Consider the following 26,172-nt stretch of genomic DNA (forward strand, 5'->3'; position numbering starts at 1 on the left):
CATGGTGCTGCTCAACCAGAGCTATGTGTCTCCGCTCAGTCACATTTGAAGAAATATTTCCAATCCAACACATCCCAACATGAGTAAAATACAGAAAAAAAATCTATAGAAAAATGACCCAGGACTCACCTCCAAATCTAAATGATAACATAGACTAAGGGATCAACGTGCAAAGGCAGCAAATTTAATCACAGAAAAAGGACAAACCAAAGTACCAAGATTGGTTATAATTTGATAAGGGAAAACCAGTTCCAAACCTCCATCAGTTCAGACGTTCAACACAAATTGATAAAGCAAAATTAATCCAACTGGTGCATTGCATTTCAAAACTAAATAAAATTATTCTCAGGGAATAACAGAACCTAAATCATATGATAGTCAAAACTCCACCAGTTTGCAAATTTATGCTTTGAGCCGGCCATAGAATTTCTGTTTTTCTTGTGTTGTCTGGAAACGTCCGTGCCCAAACTTCGAGGAGGTGTCTATGAACTTGAGTTTGATTTCCTCCAGCGCCACACGAGACGTCTGGTTAATCAGACTCTGGCGAAGAGTAACTACCCTCTTCTTAGGTCCAACACAGCCCCCTTTGATCATCAGATAATCACTCTTCACAACACCATAGTGAGGGAAGCCACCTATGGGGGTGATATCTTTCTCGGTCCTGAAGTCAGTACACATTCAACAATTATATAAATTGAAATAACTAAAATCCACTGTAAGTCTTTGAAACACTCCCATTTGATGGAAGTGTAGAGTTGTGTATAACACTAACCTATCATAGTCTGTAATGGCAGAGTGGGTCTCATCGCCAACTTTTCCAACCCGGTAAACCTTCTTGTTCATTTCAGTACGATGATGGTATCCATTCTGACCTGCCCTGGCAACTGTAAAGGAGACTCTAGCTGGATGCCAGGCACCAATACAAGCAACCTTACGCAGACCCCTGTGGGTTTTACGGGGAAGACGTGTGACACCCCAACGAGTGACAACACCTTCATAACCTTTACCCTTAGTGACACCAATGATATCAATCATTTCATCCTTCTGGAAAACGGCATCGATGGGGACTTGCTTCTCAAAGAACTTGTAAGCAAAATCCACCTTGTCAGCGATTGTTCCACCATTAACTTGGATTTCCATTAGGTGTGCTTTCTTCTGCTTCAATCCCTTCATTTTTCTAATCTGTAACAATGCAAATTATCAAGAAATCATAAGTCTCAAAACTAATCATTTGAAACTAACAATTACAAAAAGAAAAGAAAAGAAATAAACGAAACCAAGCCACTGATTGAATGAAACATTGTTAAAACCTGAGTGTGCGCCAAAACCCTGATAACAGTAGCATATTTCTTAATCTTTTCCAATTGAGCCTCAATACCCTTCTTCCCTTCTCCACTCTCGTACTGCTTTGAGTACTTGGTGAAAGCCTTCTTCTTGGACTTGCACCAGTGCTTGTAGAACCTACGCTTGACCTCCTCACTCAGATGCTGAGCCCATACAGTGTTCAAGCTGCGGAGACCACGAGGTGTCTTGACATATCCAACAACACCAACAATCACCATAGGAGGGGTTTCAATGATCGTGACAGCTTCACACGTCTCTTTCTTGTGAAGCTCTATACGAAATCAAAGAATACAAATTAGGTTGAATATTTGACAAATTTACAGTAGCTAAATCATTACTAATTTAAATGTTTGAAATCAGAATAACCCAAGGCCTATAAAAACTAGTTCCAGGGAAAACTTTTTACTTACAATGCACTGTTTTCACAGAAGTTAATAAAAGATAACGCATTGATTGTAAATTTCTTTCCCTTGTATATCAACGTAACCAATGCATTAAAATTTAGAGAAAAAAAGCTCAACACATGTTGAAGCAAGAGTTTATAAAGCTGAAAGAAAGGACAACTGAAATAAATTGCAAGTTACTTAATCAAAATCAACTTACTTGATCCGGGCTTTTCGACCTCTCGAACAATGTGCGTCATTCCAGCCTTGTAACCCAAAAAGGCAGTGAGCTTGCAAGGTTTGCTTGGGTCATCCTTCGGAAATGCCTTCACTGTACCAACCCAAAGTAACACAAACATATATATAATCATTTAATTACTGCATTTTTAGATAACAAAAAATATAGCTTACACAAAATTATAGTTTTCTACAGCTACATCACGAACAAATTAACAAAAATAAAAGACAAATAACCTTTCCCTCTGTGACGAGAAGCTCGCTTCCTGGGAAGAAATCCAAGGGAACCATGCCTTGGGTGTTCAAACTTTCTGTGAGACATTCTTCCCCACCTTCATCACCATAAAAAATGAATAAACTCATAACAAAAGACAAAACGAAAGAAGTTATTTAATCTAAGACAAAAGATACTGATTTTCAAAGTGAAACCAATTCATGTTCTTGAGGAAAACAGAGACGAAAGTTTATATTCTCTTATTTTCCACAATTTTCAATGTAAACGTGGCTAAAAGAGCCGAAGATTGATCGGATACACAGAAGAGAGAGAGAGATAGAGAGAGAATATACCTGAGACTGCTGCCGCGCGGCGAATGCTGTGGATGGCTGCTGCTAAGCTCACAAAATGTCTAAAACCCTAGCTGCTTCTTTTTATAAACAAATGCTTAGAAATATTAATTTACAGAAACCCCCCTGAGGTTTTCCTTAAATCTAATTTTGATCATTGTCTTCCGGTTTTATGACAGAATGGGACTGTCCTTTTGGTTGGGCTTCCATATTAGAGCCCAAAGTCATGTTAGTTTAAATATATTATTTAAAAATCTGAAAACCAAAAAAAATCTAAGTGAACTGATGTAAGTATTAATCTTATTAGCTGATAAAAATGTATAATTTTTTTTTATAAATTATTATTTATGAATTGAATATGTGACTACTAAATTTGTACACATTTGTTTATTTCATCTCAAATTATCTATTAAGTAATGTAAGAGTACAAGTAACTGGCTGATAGCCAAGCCTAAACGGTTATAACAACTGTTATTCTCATCTTCTATTACATCTGCTATTATCATCTTCTTCCTCTAATATAGTTGCTTAGTAGAGATTCACACAAGTAAAAATTTATACATATATTTAGGAATTGGATATGTTTTATTTTCCATGCGAATGCTTATAGTTTATTTTATTTCAAGTTTATATGACAACATCATTTAAAGACTAGAATCTTTTATTATTTCTTAGCAAACATATGTTTTTATAAGACTCTTATTTCATATAATTTTTTAACTCATTTTAAATTTTTATTTAAGTCACTTGTAAATCTCTTAATTAATTATTTTGGTATTTTATACATTTGCTTGTATTCAAACTCAAGATCAAGTACTTGGTATGGTTTCAAATGCTATTTGGTATAAGTTGATTTGTTAGTCGTTTCAATGATTTAATATAATGCTCAAGAATTATAAACTTTTTGGAGTTGGGTTAGAATGCTAAATATTTTTAAAAAGTTAAACAAATTGTATAGCTGAATGAAAATTTAATTCACATTATTTATTTACAAATATAAGTGGGATCTAGACAAAATTTGAAGCGTATACCTCGTGTGAGATCAAATTTAGACAAACATAAAGTGTGTTAATCTCACGCATAAATCCAAATATATTTATAGATATCTACGTGAAAACTCTCACGTAATTACAAGTTGAGAGTTGAACCTAAATACCCAAAGACTTAGAATTTGTTAACTTTATTGACTGAATCAAGAAATCAGTAAATTTGAATAATAATTAAAAAAACAAAATATTATTCATCAACCACAGTTTTGTTCTTCCAAAATCCAAGCACTGTCACCTCACGAACGTGTTAGAGTCGGGAAATTCTATATTAAAACTTAACTCTTCATATGCACCTAATTAAATACGGCTTTGAGAATGGTTTGAATGGAGATTTTAAACCCCAATAATCAAGACCATCTCTTAACGAACCCAAAATCACATCAATACTAATGCAAATAATTAATCACATCAACTTTTCATTATCTCTATGTAACAGTCAATGAAATCCAATCTATAAAACCCCACAATATCCTTCACCATGTTCTCATCAAACGCTGTTCTGCAACGCCATCATCGAACTTTTAAAAATGGCCAAAACATTCAACCTTTCCTCAGCCCTCGCCGTTTTTCTAGTCCTAGAAATGGCGTTTCTAACCCATGCACGGCCGCTGGGAACGCCGAAGCCAACCCTCGCAGCTCGCCTGAAATTGGATGCTGACTCACCGAGTTGCTGGGAATCGTTGACCCAGATTCAATCATGTAGCGGGGAAGTTATCTTGTTCTTCCTCAACGGTGAAACTTACCTCGGCAATGCATGTTGCCACGCTATTCATACGATTAGCCATCAATGTTGGCCGGACATGATGGAAACCCTGGGGTATACGACGGAAGAAGGTGACATACTTGAAGGATACTGCGACCAAGAAATTGCTGACTCACCTCCTTCTCTGCCGTCTGTGAAGGCTGGCGTGGCTGTTCCGGCGAAGGGTCTGCTTTCTTGAGTGGGAGTTACCCTTGTGTTTACTGTTTAGTCACTCGTTGAATAAATTTTTATGAAGTTTTATGGGTCTTGTTGTCAGCAAATGGTTTGAGGGTGGAGTCAGAGTCTGTTTCCTGTTCTTTTTTAAGTTATTAATGAAATAGTTTTTCATTAAGTAATTATATATATGCAAGTATATAATAACATGAAATGCAAGTACAACATGAACTGAAATAACATGCACGGTTATCCCTTTACATACGTCTTAAAGGATTGTGGTTTTGTTAGAGAACTAGGTTTCTTTTTTTAAGCCAATAATTAAGCAGTTACGCTGCTTAGAATCTATATACTGAATCTATATGACTCGATCGGCTCATTGCTTTATTTCAAAAGAGCTTACGTGCTGAGCAGTTGTAGAAGGGTATGTGTTCTCTGAAAAGGATTCGAGTTTGAACGAGCATCTGCATCTTCATAGTATGTATACGTTAAGAATCTGAAAAAATACTATTTTATAATTTTCACATACTATTTAAAAAAAAAATCAAGGAGTTAGCCGTTTTGATTACAAAATTGAAAGGAAAAAAAAGTATGATAGGCGTGGATTGGGATCTTGATTGTTAGAGCCCAAATCCAACCTCTTTGTCAAACAATCTAATTGTGTTTAAATCAACCTTACTTTTGGACATATAATCCGAATCCAAGACCGATCTTAAGCACAAACTTGTTTACTCAGTATTGTGTCCCCTTCCTAAAGAGTCCAGCCCTTCCCTTCGATTCGACTATGAACAACACTATGAAACACCTCCCTAACCTTCTTCTCCAATGGTTCTAAACCTTCATTGCACCATAAGCTTGCCCCAATTCCTCCACTCTCTGCCTCAACTCTATTTCCTTGTCGTCGCCGATTGGAAACTGCTCGGTAGTGTCAGTTTGTTCAACAACAGCGTACACTTCTCGATTCAGTGAATCTCCATCAATAACCCACATGAATTCTTCCTGTCTTTTTTCCTCGACTCCTCCATGATCTTACCAAGCAACGAAAGAATGGTGGCAGCCCAAGAAAACTGCATAGGCAAATAAAACTGAACTTGCAAACCTCGGTCCTGGCACGGTATTGCGGCCATCAATGCCCACATTAAAAACAGCAAAACGATACCCATTGTGTAAGTAAGCATTTCGAGTCCATTGGTGGCGACTATTTCGTTCGCACGTGGTGCTACCAAGTTGCTCCCGATTGCTTGGAGCTGCCTAGAGGCCGACCATGACCTTGAGACATTCCAAGACACTAACCTGCTATAATAGTATGAAGGCAAGAATTTTATGTTAATCGTTTGAGATAAAAGAGAAATTATAATGTTTTTCAAGTGTAAAAACATTAAGAATTGAGAAAAATATCGGTCAAATTTTAGTTTTTATCCTTCTACCGTGCTCAATTTTGAAATTTAGTCCATGTACGTTTAACACCAAAAATATGATTACATAATATGTACATCAAACATGAATATTTTTAAAAAGATGAAGAGTCGGAGCAACATAGTATGAACAACTAAAAGAAGCCCTCAGAATCTCATAATTGTGTTGCGATCATGTACAGTTCACCATAAAGGCATTCATCAATAGCTTTTCACACACCACCTGACCAGCAAAGATGAAATTATCATATATATATACATACATAAGCACACGACATGCATGTTTATATTGAGTGAGAGAGAGAGAGAGAATGAAGGGAGGTGGTGTGCAAAAGCCAGAGACGAACAAAAAACCAGAACCATTCTTCCAAAAATAAGAGTTCCATCATTGGGCAAAAGGCTGACAATATGATCTCAATGAAACCAAAAACACATGTTTAAAACACTGAAAACTGTCATAGAAAGAAGAAACCATGATCCTATATAATTCCAACCCTATATTTTATCGGTACCAAGTTCAACACTTGTATCTGACTCATTGATGGGCATGTTGAAGTTGAACAATACCTACATCTGACACATACACTCGTATCCGAGTGACATAGTTATGATCTACTGTGTATATTGAGAAGGAAAAAGGCACAACAGTCACAAAGTCTCTAGTCTAGCTTCAACTATCAATCCTAAAAGGCCTATCAACAACACCAACTTCATCAGAAGCCGTAATTCAAAGAAAACAAAATACTCCAGCCACTAGATTACATAAGCATCAGAATTCAAATTTTGAAGCTCATGATTTTCATAAGGACCAATCTACGTCTTCAGAGATTAAAGGAAACAATAACAATGACAAGTCTATGGCATTCAACCACAAGTTAAACTACATAACATTGAGTTGCCCGGTGATGAAAAGTTTGACAAACAACAGCAAAAACTAAAACGACATAATCTACAAACACCTAGTCAATGACCACCTGTAAAATCCTTTGATATCCAACCATAAATTAGACAGATGTTATCAAATGCAATGAAGAAATTAACCAGTAGAACAGTAAGGATAGCACATACAAACTTGCAGGGATGGACCGAGGGGGGGACCTTAAACTCTCATATAATTCAGATATTATTTTTGTATTTCCTATCGATAATCTGTTTTTCTCCCTAAAATTTTGTAAGATCGGCTCCTAGCATAAGATCATGCATCCCTACCTGCAAACTTGTAGTCAAGGCTAATAAAGAAAAGCTGTTGGGATTTCTCACAGACAACTAAATAGTTAATGCTTTCAAAGCAGAAATTCAAGAAGTGGAAGATACTACAATTGATAAACAGACATATGAAGTGCATCAAAAAAGACATGAGCAAAAGTTTAATTAATTAAACTGTAAAAAAAAAATTAAACACTTGAAAAAGGAAAAGCTTCATATCTCAGTTAAGCACAATTCTAAGAGAGGCATCATCAATTTCATCTAGCAACAGAGGACTATGCATTGTGTATATCGTAACTACAGATAAGATATAATCAGAGAGAATGATAAAATTCATAGAATAATAAAGCCAAAAACCCATATAAACCATCCCTATGAGAAATCGTAATATTAATCGATAGCATCACATTCCTACACTAAATCGTTAGTCACAAAAAAAAAATCCAGAAAAACTGAGAAAGACCCACTGAAAAAAATAAAACTTTGCGGATGCAAATTGTTTAAGAACATATTTTGAACCACAAATTAAAGTGAAAATTAGCACACAACATAATCTCCAATAAAGAAAAGGGTAAGTTACAGAAGCTTTCTAGAATTAGACTGCATGTATTTCAAGATTAGACCTTTTTTTCTTTACAGAAAAAGAGAGGCTAAGAGCCCAATGCAAGCATCATATTCTTTCTAAAATTATTACCAAGTAAAGAAATGATTTATGATAAAATTATTTAAATAAAATCTGAATACTTTGTAAAAGTGATAAAAAAAACCATAGTGGCGCTGGAAGTGGTGCAGGCGAAGGAGGCGGCGGTGGTGAGTAAAGTTTTCAGAAAACCGCACCAACTGCTCAATGATCTTATAGTTTCTACATCATCAAGCAAATCATCACGATTTTTTAAGAACATGTGAAAACTGAGAGGGGGAGTAATGAGAGATTTAATGAATGAAGTAGATGCGAAGGTGGTTTATCAGGAACGCAAGGGTTGAATTGCTGGATTGCCATTGACATGGGAAGGTGGGATTTTTTTTGGGGTTAAACTACCACCTATTCTCACTTTTGTTTTTAGGGTAAATTACAAATTTAGTATCTGAATTTTACTATCTCCTATTTCACTCACTCTACATTTACAATTTAATAATAAATTTTTTTACACTAGACCGTTTTCTCAATTTAGCTTGTTTTAATATTAAAATCAGCCACATAAGATATATATTTAATAAAATAGAAATTAATGTTTTAAAATTAGCTTTTAAGATCAAAATCCGTAACCTCTCTCAAGACCCATTCACGCTCAAGACTCTTCCACTTCGTTGCTCCTTTGGGTGGTGTCTTTCCTCGACTCTCATCCATGGTCGTCGGAGTCGGATACTTTGATAAGAGTGGTACAATTAAGGGAAATGAAGTATACGCAAGCTGTGGTACGTGAAGTTTGTTTATATATATATATATATATATATATATATTAATTACAACAGTCTACAAATGTTCCTTCCAAGGGTTCTCGGGGATCCTGCTTTGGGATCATAGCACTTTTTTGAATCATGAAACCGTAAGCAATCAAATTCCACCAACTAAGCATCTTAACAACATTTTCAGCATTGTAATTCTTATACACGCAATTGCAAATCAAAAAGATTAAATATATATATATATATATATATATATATATATATATATATATATAACAGCAGATGCTCGTGGAATTACAGATGATTCAACGACCAAGTATTTGCCACTAATGTATGCTTTCCTCCATCACAGGCATGGACTATTGTGCAAACATCATTTGTTTGAGGAAAGTGCTTTGCATTTGCAAGGATCGGAGGCCCATACTCAAACACTATCTGATTACACTTTTACACGTAGATCTGCACCGAGTTGCATCCCTTCAAAAGGAGTTGAATTATCTCTAACTTTGTCTCGAGTTGCAACTTATTTAGAACTTCAGAAACATCATGGCGGCACACGCCGCAGTTATCTTCACGGATTCGTGAAGTTATAAGTGCAACTTTTTGACAAAGAATGAACTTTGTAAGAAATCTTGAGGTTGAATAGAAGATACTTCCACAAAGAAGAGAGAAGAATAGTAGTCCCATGAACGTAATGCATTGCTTCTTATAAGTTGGTATACGGGAGCTGTGAGCACCTCATGTGAAGCATTTCAATTATCTAGGTCTGGGTCTTATTCTGCAAAAGGTATTCAACTGCCTTGACAGTAAATTCCTCACACAAGGTGCACACCTTGTCATTCTGAGTAACCTTTTCTATTACTTCCTCGTTTGGTCCCAGGTTTATCTACATATCTGATGCATCGAAAACTTCTAAATGTCTAGCACTACATGGCCAGCTAGCACCCAACACAAAAAGGAGCGAGAGCCCAAATCTCGCATCCATAATGCCTGAGGAAGAAAAGGTGCAGAAGTTTATTCCCCTTTGAGTTGTTGGGTTGGTCAAGAGCATCGATAGATTAGAATAATAAGAAAAGCATTCGATTTGAAAATAAAGCACCAACGGAGGCAGATATAAAGCCATAGACAAACAGTTTTGGGTTGTTTCTATTTTCTTGATTAAGTGTAAGGAAATTATGGGTTTTGTTTTGGAACGTTGATGAAAGAGGTTATTTGGTCGTGATGAAGGTAAGGGTAAAACAAGTTTACCAGTGACTTTTTTGGGGTGGTATCCACCCAACGTTAATATCAAGTCGGTGACGAAGAAAACATCGATCGTTGTTTAAATGGGAGATGGAAGAGAACGACGACAGAGTTGAAGAGGAGCTCAAGGATGAAGAGGTAAGAGATATAGGGATGGCAAAAAAAAATCTCAACCGGATCGGAAAAATCAAAAATCGAATTAAACGGGTTCGAGGATGATAAACGGAGACAGAAAATACCGTTTATGTTAAACGGGGACGGGGACAGGTTTGGTAATTCCTGCCTCAATTACCCGGCCCGATACCGGGCCCTATAAATATTAAAAATAATTATTATATATATAATATTAATAAATTTAATTTAAATTTAAATATATATATAATATTTATATATTTACTTTAAATATATATATCCGACCCGATACCCGTTTAAATAATCATTTATACTAAACGGGATACCTGTTTTCCCGATTACCCGATGGGGATTCCCGTTTAAATCTCCACGGTTTTTTAAGCGGGAACGGGTACAAATTTTTTAAACTACAACATCAATTTATCATAAAATTATCATTCTCTATTTTTTTAAATACATACGTAGATTAAATTAGTCATAAAAAACATCATGTTATATATGCATTCAGGATAATTATAAATAAAATGTACCGATGAACAACCAGTAACAAACTTATGAGTAAAAACATAAATAGTTAAGGCAATGACATTCATAGACATATCACTCCAACATCCCCAAATACCTAGGGATGACAACGGGCTGAGTATTGATCCCATGTCCCTGTTCCCGTTTAAAAAATTCATACTCGTTTCCGCTTAAAAAACCACGGGGATTTAAACGGGGATCCCCATTGGGTAATCAGGGAAAACCGCAGGGAAACGGATATCCCCGTTTAGCATAAACGGGTATCGGGCCGGGTATCAGGCCAGGTATATATATATATTTAAATTAAATATATAAATATTATATATATATATATATTTAATTTAAATTAAATTTATTAATATTATATATATAATAATTATTTTTAATATTTATCGGGCTGGGTAATCGGGGCGGGGATTACCAAATCCATCCCCGTCCCTATTTAGCATAAACGGTTTTTCCCCGTCCCCATCCTCATTTAGCATAAACGGTTTTTTTCCGTCCCCGTTTAATTCGATTTTCAATTTTCTCCATCGAGTTCGGATTTTTTTGCCATCCCTACAAATACCAGACAGAGATGATAAGAACATGGAGAGTATCCAAAACTAAAGAATGAAAAATTAATATCTTCTTAATTATAATTTCATCCGACATGTATAACTAAAAGTTAACGAAATGTCATATACAAACAAACGAATAAATCATAATTTATAAAAGCAAACAACCAAGAAGAATATCAATAGAATAAACTTATACTAAAAGTTCGGATACACCGATAAATATGATACTCTTTAAAAAATTTCCCGATATATGTTAATTATTGTTACATTAGTGACAAATCACGTATTCACGTTAAAAAGAAGGTTTAGTTTATAATTTGACATTTTAATTCTATCTAAAACATGAATTTAGTATTTTTATTTTTTCAGTATTATGTTACATGATTATTATTATTATTATTTTTACTTAATGAACTTAAAAACAAATTAAAAAGTATCACTAATTCTGCCTTTACTTCAATAAGAACTTTTTATATGATTGACACTCTAGTCCTAATAATTTTGCCTTGACTCCCATGAAAGGAGCAAAGAGCAAGATTTTCAGAAATCAGACAGATGATTAGATTGATTAGGTCACCAATTTGTTCACTTAATCAGTTTAATTGTCGATTCAATCAATTTATTATTTAAATAACAAATTTTAAAATAAAATCATATATAGAAAATAAAATCATGAAAAATTATAAACAAAAATAAACACATGAAATTAATTAAACCAAAACAGATATTCATTTTAGATCTATTAATTGATCCAATGATTAAGAATGTTCACGTTATATTATCTTATGTGAATTCACATCATTATATTTGTCTTAAGAATGTAATATCTCTATCAAATCCAAAAAAAATATTCAATAATTTCATTAATTAATTAAAACTGATTTAAAAAAAAACAAATGGCCAACTATAAAATTAAATGCCTGTGTAATAAAATAAAATAATCCAAATATGAAATTAAAAAGTATATATCACTCTACAGCCACTAAAGGATTTGAACCAGACAGAGAAAAAAACAACATATACTCTTTGAATTATTTTCGGGCAAGAAAGAAGAAAACATCCAACCAGTTCACGGTCTAGAAAACGATTATAGACGGTTTACGGTTTAAATGGTTCATTACAACTTATCGGAGAGGTCATCCGGCAGGATCTCGATCGAACTGGTGAGTCCGGTCTGGTTCTACCGTTACTAAGACTGAGCATCATTGCTTTTCCCAAAATACCCTCACGTTTTGCCCATATCTCTCTCTCCAGACTTTAACGGCTAACGCACCAACCAAATCCTCCGAGTCCAGCAAATAAATCAAGGCCGATATGGTAATTTAATTTCCTCCATCACCCAAACGACACCGTGTCAAAAGTTAACCAGAGAAAGATAGAGCACCTTCATTTTTCTCCCTTTTGAGTCACTTTCCTATTTTAACCCTATCGACAATTTTAAATTCTTCGTTCTTGTTGTTGTTTTTTAAAAAAAAGGATTTCCTCTCGCTCTTAACACCATTCGGTACCGGTTGGCCTGAAATTCGAGACCCTAATTTGTTTTATTTAGGGGTTTTTGAAGATTTTCTCTCGTTTATTCTTTATAGAGTTTGAATCAAATTCAAAGTTCAAAGACATGAAAAATAATTGATTTGGATTCAATTATCTCTGAAAATTTTTGATTCATAAAGTTTGATCCGACGTTGGTTATCGAATGGCGGATCAACAAGAAGAAGAAGACCTTAGATTGGCTTTACGAATGAGCATGCAAAACTCGCCTCCAGAGCCGAAGAGGAGCAAGCCGGAAGAAGCTACGAACTCAGCGACGACGACGACGCCAGAGGAGAGCCGACGACTGCAGCGTGAATTAATGGCAGCTGCAGCTGAGAAACGGATGCTGCCGGCAACGAAAAGCGTTCCTGCTTCCGGTTCCCCTTTGAAAAGCGACAGTGGCGGAGATTTAGGAAAGAAAGAGATGGAAATAGAAGCTAAAGAAGTGAATTTGGGAAATGAATTGTCGGAGGAAGAAGCTTATCAGTTATTTTTTATGGTTTTTGGAAGCGACGTTTCGAAGGATATACTGGCTCAGTGGAGTAATCAGGGCATAAGGTAAAGGCTAGTCTTTTACTTTATTTTAATTTTTTTTACTGATTAAAAAAAAGGATAATGATCACAAAATAGACTGACAGCTGAATTTTGATATGCATATTAATATACAGCATGAAGTTGCTACTTTTGTGTAATGGAAATTTCCTTTTTCTCTTCTCTCAAGTAGAAACCAGTTACTGATCAAATATGTCTTAGAAAACCTTGTCGTGCTTTGATGATCATGAATGAAGAAGATAATTCATGAATGAAGTCTCTTGTTGTTAGGGAACAATAAAGAAGTGCAAGTGCATGGTGAAATGAATCCAAAATCAAAAATGAATTGACATGTAACTTTTTTTATGAGAATTATGTGAATAATCCTTATGTGTGTGTTTGGGAGTGTAGATGAGCCTGAGATAAAATATTGAGTTATCATTCATGTATGAGGCAATTTCTTTCATGTAATGCAGTGCCCTTTATAATTTATTCCTATCTATTGCAATACAATATCCCTGATGTTCTTCATTGTCAACTCCCAAGTATAGAGATTATTCTTAGGGAATTTTGGTTTATTTGCTGATGTTTGTGCATATTGATTGGTGAAGAATACTGGCCACTAGCCAGGTTAGCAGGCTCTTGGTGGATTTGCAATTGGTTGATTTAAACTGTTTTTTTGCTGTATGTCCCGTCATTTTCTATTACAACTATCATGAACCATGTTTGGTAGTTCCAATCTATCTTGCTCGGACTCTTTTCATGAAGTAGCTGTGTCTGACACAGTGACACTCCTGACACTTGTATATGGAGATACGACCTTCAAGGATCCTCCGAATATATGGAAAAACTTTGAAAAATCTAACCATACACATGTCAGATACATTCCCGTATCCGACACTTACACCCAAGTCCAAGTAAAATAGGTACCAATTTGGCATATTCAGTTGGTAGACATTTTATTCTTCGTTGAAAACTCATGGATGTTAGTTCTTATCTTCTTTCATTTTGTGTTTGTGTTTTTTTTGGTAAGTTCGTTTAAATGAGTACCCAGCAACTGTGTGGAAGTTTCATATGTTTTCTTTTTATTGGCTAATACATGATGAAAAATCCTGTAGGTTTAGCCCTGATCCAGAAACATCAATGATCCTAGTTCAGCATGAAGGTGGACCCTGTGGTGTCTTAGCAGCCATACAAGTAATTCCTTAATTTCTTGGTTATAGGAGTTTCTTTTCTCATGCAGAATGTGAATTGACTACTTTTTTTTTGTTCCATGTGAAGCTCTTAATCCATTTAAAAAATACATGTTTTCTTATGTAACACCTGAACTTATCAGTATGCCTTCTGAATGTTAAAATATTACAGCAACACATTTCTCTCACTAAAATTTATTAGAACTTAATATTGTTTTTTCATTGGGACTAAGACCTCTATATAGCCCAAGGCACAAGGTGCAAAAAGGCGCTTGCCTGATTGAAATAAGTTGGGTGCATACATATAAAAAATATATAATACACGTAGACGACAATAAACGATAATAACTAAGATAAAGCCTTTGCTCGAAGCACATTTTAGGAAAAATAATGAGCAAAAAAGAAATACAATACAAACTTCAAAGCCAAAAACGGAGCTCTATTTTTAACACTAAAACAGAGCAACTTCTCTGTTTTTAAACAACAAAGTACAGTTTAAAGTCAGCCATAAAGGATAAAAGAACTAAAAGAAGAAAAAAATAGTAGAATAGATAGAGAGTCGAGGAAAAAAAAGTGAAGGTGACAGCGTTAAGGTTTAAAGAGAGTACGAAGTTGAGTTAAATCTTTTAATTTATTAGAACTTAATATTGTTCTTCATTGGGATAGCTTATTTTAATCAGTGTTATCAAGGGCGCCAGGTGCACTAGAGGCGCTAAGACATCTATATAGTCTAGGCACAAGGTGCGAAAAGCACTTGCCCGATTGAAATAAATCCCATACATATAAAAATATATATCATATATGTAGGCGATAATAAATAATAATAAGTAAGATAAAGGCTTTGCTCAAAGTACATTTTAGGAAAAATAATGGAATAAAAAAAAGAAATACAACACAAACTTTAAAGCCAAAAATGGAGCTCTATTTTTTAACTCTAAAACAGAACAACTTCTCCTCTGTTATCAAACAACAAAGTACATTTTAAAATCAACCATAAAGGAGAAAAGAACTAAGATAAGAAAAAATAGTAGAATAGATAGAGAATCAAGGAAAAAAGGTGAAGGTGACAGCATTAAGGTTTAAAGAGAGTACGAAGGTAGTTAAATCTTTTAATTTATTAGAACTTAATATTGTTCTTTCATTGGTATAGCTTATTTTATTCAGTGTTGTCAAGGGCGCCAGGTGCAAGGCGCTAAGACCTCTATATAGCATGAAGCACAAGGTGCTAAAAAGTGCTTGACCTATTAAAATAAGGCGCATACATATAAAAATATATATCATACATGTAGACGATAATAAATAATAATAACAAGATAAAGCCTTTGCTCGAAGTACATTTTAGGAAAACAATGAAAAAGGAAATACAACACTAACTTCAAAGCCAAAAACGGAGCTCTATTTTTTAACACTAAAACAGAGCAACTTCTCCTCTGTTTTTAAACAACAAAGTACACTTTAAAAGCAACCATAAGGGATAAAAGAACTAAAAGAAGAAAAAATAGGAGAATAGATAGAGACTCAAGGAGGAAAAAAAGTGAAGGTGACAGCGTTAAGGTTTAAAGAGAGTACGAAGGTGAGTTAAATCTTTTAAATTTGCTTTGAACTTTAAACTTAATAAAGTTGGGGGGGTGAGATTCTATTTAATAAAATAAATAGCATTTTTTGTATTTTGACTCTCAAAATAAAAAGTAAAAGCTAGAAGAAACGGAATATTAAGTCAGTAGGTGGGGTTCTAGTTAATAAGATAAAGGACATTTATGGTATTTTATCTAGAAAAAAGAGAAAGAAACTGATGAGTGAAGGGCCTGTGAAGCTGGCTTTTGTATGCCTAGAATGAAGCACACATAATAAAAACACAGTAAAGCAACCACCTGTTTAAAATAGCATTGCCTGATATGTTGCAAAGTGTTTCTGTTTCTTTTATTGCGCCTAGGCGTTCACCTTAACATCACTGATTTTGATTGCTAGTTTGTTAACATGATAATGATTATATCGAATGGTGTTTCAATATTTTATGGAAAATTCTGTCTCTTAACCATAATTACATAAATCTAAATTTCGGAATTAAACTTTATTTCAGCTAAGCTGTACCTCATGAAAATTGTCAATTCTCTTTCTGCTGACAATATTATCTGTCTATCTAAACAGGCATTCGTTCTCAAACATCTTTTCTTTCCGGATGAACTGGTTAAAGCTGCACAAAGCATGCCACAGAATTTGAGTTCCAGGAGATTATCCAAAAATCAATGTGTTGCATCAAATAATTTTGCTGCTTTTACTGAAAATGTAAAAACAAGGTGATTGGATTTATTGCATTGAATTGTTCGTAAAAAGGATACATTGCATTTCAAATTTCTTATAGCTCTGTTTCGTATAAAAAATGGAGTTGAACTTACGTCTATATGACAATGTTAAAAAAACTTTCCTGCCAGTTGTCGCATAGAAGCCTTTTTTTATGTTAATCGTCATATTACCGCTTAGTTGTCCTGATTTTCCTTTCTATTGAGTTTCTTTAAAATTCAGCTTAGATTATTTTTATGGTTGCTGATTTCTTGTTTGCTTAGAAAAATCAGAGAAAAAGATTTGATCTTAACCTGAGCGGTCACGTTGCATGTACAATTTCTTTTTCTATATGTTTTTGCACAGGCATATCTTCTTATCCAAATTTGGCCTAATGGGCTATGATTGTATTTGCATATCTGTCGTGTTTTGGTTTGGTTTAAGGTGTTAGATCATTCAAGTTACCACTTAGTTGTCCTGGGTTTCCCTTCTATTGAGTTTCTTTGAAATTCAGCTTAATTGTTTGCTTTTATGGTTGCTAATTTCTTGTTTTCTATTATGCAATCAGAGAAAAAGATGTGGTTCTTTGATCTCAAGCTGAGAAGTCACGTTGCATGTACAATTTCTTTTCCTATATGTGTTTGCTCGGTCACGTCTACATACGAAATTTGGCCTAATGGGCTAAGGTTGCATTTGTGCATATTCATTGTGTTTTAGTTTGGCTTAAGGTGTTATCATTTTTATGAATGACTGAGCAAAGTCATGATCTGATATGATGTTAAAACTTGGGACATATCTTAATGGATATTCATGAGTATTTATGATGTGAACTGGTAGTGGCCTTTGTTATGTTTACTTCATTTCTGGAATAATTATTGCTCCTTTTTTTAGCTGCTTTGCAATTAATTAATTGTTGTCCTGTTATCTGTTTCTGTTCACAGAGCTCTAGTTAAAAGTATGGGTGAGATATTGTTTTTATGTGGAAATAATAAAATAGCCGTGATTGCAACTTTGAGTTCCATCGGTGATGGCATTGAAGGATCTGAAGACAGTCTAAAAGACATTGTAAGTGGATTCCGATTGACCTGAATATGTTATTATTATTATTATTATTTTGCTCACTACAGTCTGCTGTTGGAGCAAGAAAACACATATAAGTCCTAATATTAAAAAAAAAACAAACAATAAATTCAAAACATGTTATTCCAGATAAATATAGGCCTGACAGTTGTCAGAAAACAACTTCTAATGCTTGCTGGCCTTAGGAGAAATCCAAATTATTGTGATACAACAAAAGCGATTTAGAATTTGAAGATGTAAAATATGCATGTGATGTGAATTTTAAGAGTTAATATTTTAGTGTTTATAATCCTTTTTGCTGATAAGTATTTATTCTATTTTACAGATCATTGCACAAGCACTTGAAGGTCTTTCAATTGGATCGGCTTCTGATTTGCATAAAATTTTAAGAGTTGACACATACACAACTCCAGTAAGTGTCTCTAAGAGGCTTGAAGCAATGATCCCCATTTTTCAAAGTCGCATGGGAGCTTTGCTTTTCCTTATCTCTGCCTTGCTTTCTCGAGGATTGGTAGGTTTGTTTGGACTCGAAGACTCCAATTTTGTCATTATTTATGCGTCAATTTTTTATAGCTATATTATGGTTTTAAGAACAGGCTTACTTATATCTAAATTTATGAGACTGTTTTGTTGAACGAGGATATAATTACATTGGTGCAACCAAATTTTATCTAGGACTGTGTTCAAGCCGACCGGGATGACCCTAGCCTTCCTCTAGTAACTGCACCTTTTGGGCATGCTTCTCAGGTACATAAAATTGCTCTTCATTATCTAATGGATGGGACTTCAATATCTTAAATTTGGCACTTCCATAAGAATCTGGGTTGCTCTTTTGATGTTTTGCTTGGGAATTGCATTTATACAAAAATATTTCAGGAAATTGTGAACCTGTTGCTATGCGGGCAAGCTGTGCCGAATGTATTCGATGGAAGGATGGATTTTGGTGGTGGCATGTTTTTGAAGGGTGTATCTACAAATGTGGAAGTTGGATTCCTAACTCTTTTGGAATCGCTTAATTTCTGTAAGGTTGGCCAAAACCTAAAATGCCCAAAATGGCCAATATGGGTTGTTGGGAGTGAATCCCATTATACGGTCTTATTTGCTCTGGATACGTCTGTTCAAGATGAGAATGAACTGGAAGAAAGGGAATCGCAGATCCGGAAAGCTTTCGATGCTCAAGATCAGAGTGGAGGTGGTGGCTTCATTAGTGTGGAAGGTTTCCATCAAGTCCTTAGAGAGACAAATATTAGACTTCCGCCCGAAAAACTTGATAGTCTTTGCAGCTCAGGCTTCATTGTGTGGAGTGAGTTCTGGCAGGTCATTTTGGATTTAGACAAGAGCTTGGGGGGTCTTAAGGATTCGACAGGAAAAATGGGTCAAAAGGTATTCGATCTTTTCCATTTTAATGGGATAGCAAAATCAGATTTGAATGGCAGCCAATCGAGTTCTGGAGGTGAGACTCCGATACAAAGACCAAGGCTTACAAAATTAAGGGTTTCAGTACCCCCAAGGTGGACACCTGAGGAATTCATGGCAGATGTAGCAGTTCCATCTGGTTCTGCTGGGACCGAAGTGGTAAAACCCGAACCTTCTCAACATGCGCCGTTGGTGGACTGCATTAGAACGCGATGGCCTCGTGCTGTGTGTAACTGGGTGGGGGACCCCCCTAGTATAGTCTGAAATTCTGAATGTCTATTAAATCATATCTGGGATCCTTTGAGGCCCCCTTTGAACTCGGTGGGGGACATCGAAAATATAGACCTGGTTGATTTTCTCATAACATTTGGGTAAGTTAGAGAAGATGCTATTTTTCTAGCGGACGAGCTTTCACCATTTTTATGGTGTATTGATTTGCTGTAGCATTGAAATTCTAATTGAATCTTCATATTTTAAGTACTAAAGGTGAAGGATTATATAATCTCTTTCATCAATCATATCTGCTTTCATTTCATCGTTATTCATACATTTGTGTTTGAACCAAGCTACCTCCGATACCCATAGAAGTTGGTGTCTTATCGGTAACAGTTATTTTGATTAGTATGAATCATTTGGAGTTTGAATTACAACTCCATAGTTTAGGTTTCATATTGGTCAAGTTTTAATATATCACTGTTGTTTCTGTATTAATTATTAGATGCGAGTATATGTCCAACACGAGTTTGATCAAATATATACTTTTTTTTTTATAAAATTATAGATTTAAAAGATTTTAAGTAGAATTGGATATATACATTCTTCAAGCATTCAAGTAATTATAAATTTGGGGATTTAAGGATAATTTATTAATGAATGCAAATTAATCCTCAACAATTTTCCTAACTATATTTTAATTTTTTTATTATATTAATCATAATGTTTTTAAATTTTTTAAACTTAAAGGTAAATTACACCATTAGTCATCAGACTATTTATCTTTTATCATTTTAGTCATTAATTTTTTTTTACCAAAATCGTCATTGATATTATATTTTTTCTATTATAAAAACTAGTCGTTAAAAATTAATAGCAATGCCTGAGATCATATTTTTATTAACTTGAAATAAGTTTTTAGTAATTAGAAGTATATGAAGTAATCTTTGTGTTTTTTATGATTAAAATTATATATAAATATCATTTTTTAGGTTTTATTTTCCTTTTCTTTTGTTTCAAAAGAAAATGATGCCCAGTTGTCACAGTACTTTTAATTTTGTTTAATAAAATTTGGCCATTTTGTTTTAAAAAATTAGATAAAAATAATGTGAAATAAAAATCAACTTCATTTGAAAGAGGACAGGAGATGGCCCGACCAACTAGAAAATGCTCCACTGGGAATAGGGACAGAAGCAAACAAAATAGACAGGGACTTAAGAGCAGATGTGATGCGATTCCTTTGATTCAAGGATTTGTCAAAAAGTTCTAATTTTTTGGGTCCAAAACATTGTATCAAAATCAGTGTCACGAATTAGTGGGAGAAATCACCTCGACAACATTTTTAATGGAGTACGTCACTATGATGTCAATTATACTCGAATATAAGTGGTTGATTACAGTGATGAATCTCTAGTAATTTCTAAAACTATTGTAATGATTTGTGTCTCTTCTCCACTGCATTATGTCCTAAAGAAAATCATATTACCAACCAAGAGAGGACTGGTACGCAAGGATGGACGGAGGAGAGCGGTTGATGTAGTCATTCTCTAAAAAATTTAAATTTTTAAATATTTTTTATATTTTCAATTAAAAATTTTATTTTCATTTCTCTAAAATTGTATAAATTTATCATTCGATTTAGTATAAATTTCTCTGTTTGTCCGTACTAATAGAAGCATTTGATGGTGGTAGAGCTGTTTGCTGGCCGGAATCTTGAGGCAGAAGAGTCGAACGCGAGTGGAGTAGCTCATTAGTGATTAATACGTGTCGCAAAATTTTAAACTTTATCGGGCCACAGAATCTATTTCACAACTGTCGTCTGGTGTACACCCTTCCTTTGTTGTCTTCTTCATTTTATTTTGTTTCAATCAAACGATGGCCATATTTTATGGCAACAAATGAGAAAAAAAGTATTTTGGATTTCCAGCTCACATTAACATTAACCGTGATTATCTACGAACCGATGAGCTGGTTGAACCACGAGGTGGTTATGGAGATCGGCGAGAGCGTTTCCAGTTCCATTACACTGCTCGAAGGCGAACAGAGCAGTGCTTCGAGGGAGACGCACCAATGGTCACCACTATTTTCTTCACTCCCCAGTGGGGAAATTTAGAGAAAATTAAGAGATTCAAGTAAGATTTTAAATATAATAATGTTTTGATAGACAAATGGTTAAGTCAAATGGTGGAAAGATAAAAAAAAAACGAAATAAAAGAAGAGGAGAGAGTGGAAAGAGAAAAGAATAACAGTTGAATAACAATACGAGCTTAAACTCCGAGTTTAAAACTTTTATCATAAAAAAATTATTTGAAACTATATTTCGTTCACCGAATAAAATTTAATAACATAACAATAAAAAAAATTAAAATATTATTATATCAAAGTCAATAAACTTATCCAATACACATCCATCTAAATTCTTATAAAGAATCGACATTATTCTATCAATTATTATCGCTGAAAATAACCGAAATGTTATGGAAATAATTTTTCAATTAAAACAATATATGTGAGGTAATGCTACATTGGCAAGACAATAAATTGTCCTTTTCGTATCTCACCGGATCAGATGAGAATAGATATGTTAAAAAAATTGAGCATCCATCAATTGGAGAGATGATAACAAAATCGGTTTCAACAGAAAAAAAATAATAATTTATGATCAAAATGTGTACGAGACGAGACAAAAATTTGCACAGTTTTTATAAGAAAAGAGAAACACTTATTAAATAAAAAAAAATAAAATCCTAGATTAACAAAATAAAGTATAGATGTGTAAAATGCCGTTGGTAACTAAATTTCCATGCACATATTTTTAATTTAATATTGAAAGTTAAGCTTATTAAAAAGAAAATATATTACAAAGAAAATTCGATAAGATTTGCTTTCAATTAATCTTATATTTTCACAATAGAACAATTAGAACTCATCGCATAATATGAAACAAAATTATATGGAACTTGTCTCGCTTTTGTGACAATGTCAATATACATCATTAAAATATAATTTTATAATTTTATCGTATCCAATCAACATGTTAAAATCTAACCTAGGCGACTATCAAATTTTTAACGAATAATGACGAGTTTAAAATATATAAATAGTCAAATTATAATTTCGTAACTTTTAATAATCGGAGAACTCAACAAAACAATATACTAGAATTGAGAGATCATTTTGTAATTTTTAATTATCGAAGAACTCGATGAAACGACGACATATAGTCATAATTTTTTTGTATATTTTACCCTTATTTTATATGGTATTATTAACAACATTTTAATTATCATATTTAATTATGGCAACCCAGTTAATATATAGAAAATAATTTCAATTATTATTAGTTTATTAAAATAATTAGGTCAAAACTCTTTGATTGTACAAGTTGTTATCTGTTCTTCACCACCCAAGTATCCCTTTGCCCCAAGCTCTCTCTCAACCCATATGTCGCTCTGCTTTTAAATTCAACCACCGCTTACTATCCTTCGCCTTGCTCTATCCAGACCGCGGAGCAAAATCTGACGGTGGAGATGGACCAAATGCTTCCTCGTGGAATTCACCATCGGCGAGCCCACTCCGATACTACTTTCCGTTTCGACGATATTCTCCTCTTCGACCCACCCGATCTCGATCTTTCCTCCATTTACCTCCCGCCTTCCACCTCCAATCCCGCTCCGCCCCCAGTCATCCCCGTTCCTACCGATTCCTCCGATGACTCCTCTTCCAACGGCCAGCCCTCTCGCTCCTCCCGCAGCAACTCTAGGCGTATATCTTCCCATGTCCGTGGTCTTTCTTTTGATTCTGATTTCTTCGACGGACTCGGATTGACTGAGCCCGCAAATTCCGGAGGAGCTGGAGATGAGAAAATTGGCGGGAAAGAAGGGGCGGGAGAGAAGAGGGTTCACCATAGGCATAGTAACTCGATGGATTGTACGGCGTCGTTCATGATGGAGTCCTTGATCGCCGTTGACGGTGCTAAGAAGGCTATTGCTCCTGATAAACTCGCTGAGCTTGCCCTTATTGATCCCAAGAGAGCTAAAAGGTAGAATTGTGTTTATGATAGTCTACCTTTTCTGCTACTTTTTTATTAAAAAATAAATTAAATTAAATTAAATTAACTGGATTTTTTTATACAATTTATTTTTAGTTAAATATGGTTCCATAGACTATTTTTGTTCTTCTTTTTGGAGTCTTCATTTTCTCTTCACCAAACACTGATCTGAAGTAGATTTAATCGTCGTTGAGTTCGAACTATTGAACAGAGCCGAGCTCCACACTTGATTCGAATAGCTTACAAGCTTAATTATTTTTTTATTATATATAATTAGTATTAAAAAACCTTTAATTTGAGCACCAAACACGAGGAGTTTGATTTTTATTCTTCTTGAATTTAGATTCAAATCTTAAATTTTACTCAAATTCTTACAATTTGAGTTTGAGTTCAATTTATTCAATTCAATTAGACACAATTTTTTACCAATGGTTCAATGATCACAGATGAATTGAGAGAGTGCAGTGGCAAAATTTCAAATTCTAATATAATTTAGTTATTTTCTTTATATTTTTTTCTTGATAATCTAATTTTTCATACCTCAAAATTTTATAATTATGTACTTTTTAAGTTCTCACAAAAAATCATATGTTTGTCCCTAATTCAATCAATCATCTTTTTTTCAGTTTCTTTTTCTTTTATGCTTGTAATATATAGGTAATTACTTTCTTTTAATTACCAAAAAAAGGGAAGAAGGTTTTGCCTAGCATGTTGAACAAGTGTTCGATGGCCATTCTCTGTTGAGAAGGCGCACAAGAACTACTCGCTTAGCGGGAGCCTAGTGCGCTGGTTTTAACCTTGAAACGAAGTTGGAACAGCGTTGTCTTATATATCTAAATTAGTTGTTTTACTTAATTTCCATAGTAAATTAGGTTTGCTTTGCGTCCTTTAGGATTCTGGCCAACAGGCAATCCGCGGCTCGTTCAAAGGAGAGGAAGATTCGATACACCAGTGAGCTGCAGAGGAGAGTTCAGACCCTTCAAACAGAAGCTACCAATCTTTCCGCTCAGGTCACAATGTTAGAGGTAAATGCACCTTACGCCTCTTTGGTTTAGCTTATTGTATACATCTAAAGAATGTTATATTTTTTCGTTTCCCCCATAAAATGTGATCCTTTTGATGCTTTCCAGATTTGTTAACTTCCAGGTTTATTCATTCAAATGTTTTTTTTTCAATCTTAAGATTATAACTGCCAGTGGAATCTTGTGTATATGAAACGCATGCTTGCATATTCAATTATGGGTTGAACCACTGTTACAATCGGAATAAGTTTATTTAATTTATTGCTTGAATTTAAGAGAATTTTTTCCCTAGATTGTTTTCTCCTTTTTAAAATACTTCTTTGTTGTATAGATGCATAGAATTCTCTTCAATGGAAGAATGGTTGAACGTAATATAAGGTCCTATATTACTTTTCCCTCCCTTTTTACCTTTTAAAATAAACAAACAAACTTTTCCCTTTTTTTTAAATACCTATGTCCGGAAACATGAGTAAGAGGATATGACCTTCAAAGATCCTCCATATGCAAGAAAAATCTGATGATACCCATAACCCTGTACACTCAAATTTTAACTCATGTTCGGTCCAAGTAACATGGATTGGCCACTTTGCACCTTCTTGAGAAGTTTTGTTCTATCTGTTCTTTTACAGATATTTTTCTAAGTCAATTTCCTTGTATAACAATCACTGATCAATCCTTGAATAAGACGTGGAAAGAAAATTGATAAGTCTATGTTGTACGACTCTTCCTTTTTTTTCCTAAATCATCCGTGTCAAACATCTATATCCGACACTTCTGCGACATGGGTACAAGGGAATAACGGTGTCAGACACATATTGGTATCCGGCACTTACCTTCAAATTCAAGTAATATAGGAAGTAGTTGTGTACCTTTAACATATGATATATCAGGGGATAGTTTGCACAAAATATCATGCACATAATGATGCATTTAGTTATTTCTGCCGAAGTTGCTAACCTGGTAAACACCTGTTTTGCATCTTTGAGTAGGCTAATATTTGTCTACTGCCTCCACTGTGAAGGAAGGGAACCTATTCTAATATATTTCTCCTATGATGCAGAGAGACACTACTGGATTGACAACTGAGAATAAGGAACTCAAATTACGGCTAGAGGCCATGGAGCAACAAGCTCAGCTTAGAGACGGTATGGCATACTGTTTCCTTTTTTTTTGCATCACGTACTGCAATTATACTGGTGAAGCGTTAATGAGGTTGATTACATTGTTTTGGTCATTCGTCAGTTAAAATGAAACTGGTAAAAGTATCAAAACTCTGCCGTTTCATACTTAAATGATGCATAATTTGGGACTCGTGCATTTAATTCAATGGTACAGTTGACTTCGTTAAGAAAGAATGTCATATTTTTGCTTACGATGTCCATACGATTTTCATATGCACCAATACCAAATTTAGGCGTATGCTAAAATTAGCATTTATATTCTACGGTTTGAAGCTCTAAATGAAACTTTGAGGGAAGAAGTGCAACGGCTTAAGATACAAGCCAGCCAAATGTCAGCTATGAATGGGAAACATTTCAATGGCGGACTGCCTCAAATTTTCCCTCACCATCCATCTCCGCAACACTTAAGCGGCCACCAGACCCTACAGCAACAACAGCAGATGCCTCAGTCATCCACCAACAATGGGCATTTGCAGCCTCGGTTCATGGATTTTAACCAGGAAGCATAGCTTGATGTGGGAAGAGAATGCTCAAAAAACATAAAAAGTACAAAGTATATGTAAATGTATGGTAGGTCAGGGTTGTGAAATGGTGCTGGATTAGTCCATATCATAGGTTTCACATGACTTTATTATCACCATAGTAACGGTAAGAGAAATGAAAAGAAATGAGGGTTGAGATGATCTTCAATTAAT

General features: G+C 34.5%; 5 protein-coding genes across 6 annotated transcripts; 3 read left to right on the forward strand and 2 right to left on the reverse strand.

The window, feature by feature from the left end:
- Positions 1–289: 289 nt before the first annotated feature.
- On the reverse strand, positions 290–2,675 carry LOC120180698 (60S ribosomal protein L3-like). The gene is made up of 6 exons (XM_039185989.1): positions 2,532–2,675; positions 2,202–2,296; positions 1,948–2,058; positions 1,311–1,615; positions 773–1,182; positions 290–661 (listed from the first exon to the last, which is right to left on the reverse strand). Exons 2-6 carry the CDS (start codon positions 2,284–2,286, stop codon positions 403–405), a joined length of 1,170 nt encoding a protein of 389 aa, XP_039041920.1. The 5' UTR covers positions 2,287–2,296; positions 2,532–2,675; the 3' UTR covers positions 290–402.
- A 1,420-nt stretch (positions 2,676–4,095) lies between these two features.
- LOC120180598 (egg cell-secreted protein 1.1-like) lies at positions 4,096–4,603 on the forward strand. Its single transcript, XM_039185910.1, has one exon. The coding sequence runs from the start codon at positions 4,105–4,107 to the stop codon at positions 4,516–4,518; it is 414 nt and encodes a 137-aa protein (XP_039041841.1). The 5' UTR covers positions 4,096–4,104; the 3' UTR covers positions 4,519–4,603.
- A 450-nt stretch (positions 4,604–5,053) lies between these two features.
- Positions 5,054–8,118, reverse strand: LOC120180693. 2 transcript variants are annotated; one of them, XR_005521702.1, is made up of 2 exons: positions 7,882–8,118; positions 5,054–5,789 (listed from the first exon to the last, which is right to left on the reverse strand). XR_005521702.1 is itself a non-coding variant. In XM_039185980.1 (2 exons), the coding sequence occupies exons 1-2, from the start codon at positions 8,014–8,016 to the stop codon at positions 5,456–5,458; spliced, it is 492 nt and encodes a 163-aa protein (XP_039041911.1). In that variant the 5' UTR covers positions 8,017–8,118; the 3' UTR covers positions 5,054–5,455. The 2 variants fall into 2 exon arrangements, 1 of the variants encoding a protein (XP_039041911.1); XM_039185980.1 differs by having other exon boundaries at positions 7,859–8,118.
- A 4,405-nt stretch (positions 8,119–12,523) lies between these two features.
- On the forward strand, positions 12,524–19,428 carry LOC120180692 (ubiquitin carboxyl-terminal hydrolase MINDY-3-like). The gene is made up of 7 exons (XM_039185979.1): positions 12,524–13,068; positions 14,160–14,238; positions 16,383–16,531; positions 17,456–17,579; positions 17,920–18,105; positions 18,270–18,341; positions 18,471–19,428. The coding sequence occupies exons 1-7, from the start codon at positions 12,674–12,676 to the stop codon at positions 19,272–19,274; spliced, it is 1,809 nt and encodes a 602-aa protein (XP_039041910.1). The 5' UTR covers positions 12,524–12,673; the 3' UTR covers positions 19,275–19,428.
- A 3,216-nt stretch (positions 19,429–22,644) lies between these two features.
- LOC120180557 (transcription factor VIP1-like) lies at positions 22,645–26,172 on the forward strand. The gene is made up of 4 exons (XM_039185870.1): positions 22,645–23,265; positions 24,167–24,299; positions 25,357–25,441; positions 25,751–26,172. Exons 1-4 carry the CDS (start codon positions 22,754–22,756, stop codon positions 25,984–25,986), a joined length of 966 nt encoding a protein of 321 aa, XP_039041801.1. The 5' UTR covers positions 22,645–22,753; the 3' UTR covers positions 25,987–26,172.

This window comes from Hibiscus syriacus, unplaced genomic scaffold, assembly GCF_006381635.1.
Source record: "Hibiscus syriacus cultivar Baekdansim isolate YM2019G1 unplaced genomic scaffold, ASM638163v2 tig00112498_pilon, whole genome shotgun sequence".
Classification (NCBI taxonomy): Eukaryota; Viridiplantae; Streptophyta; class Magnoliopsida; order Malvales; family Malvaceae; genus Hibiscus; species Hibiscus syriacus.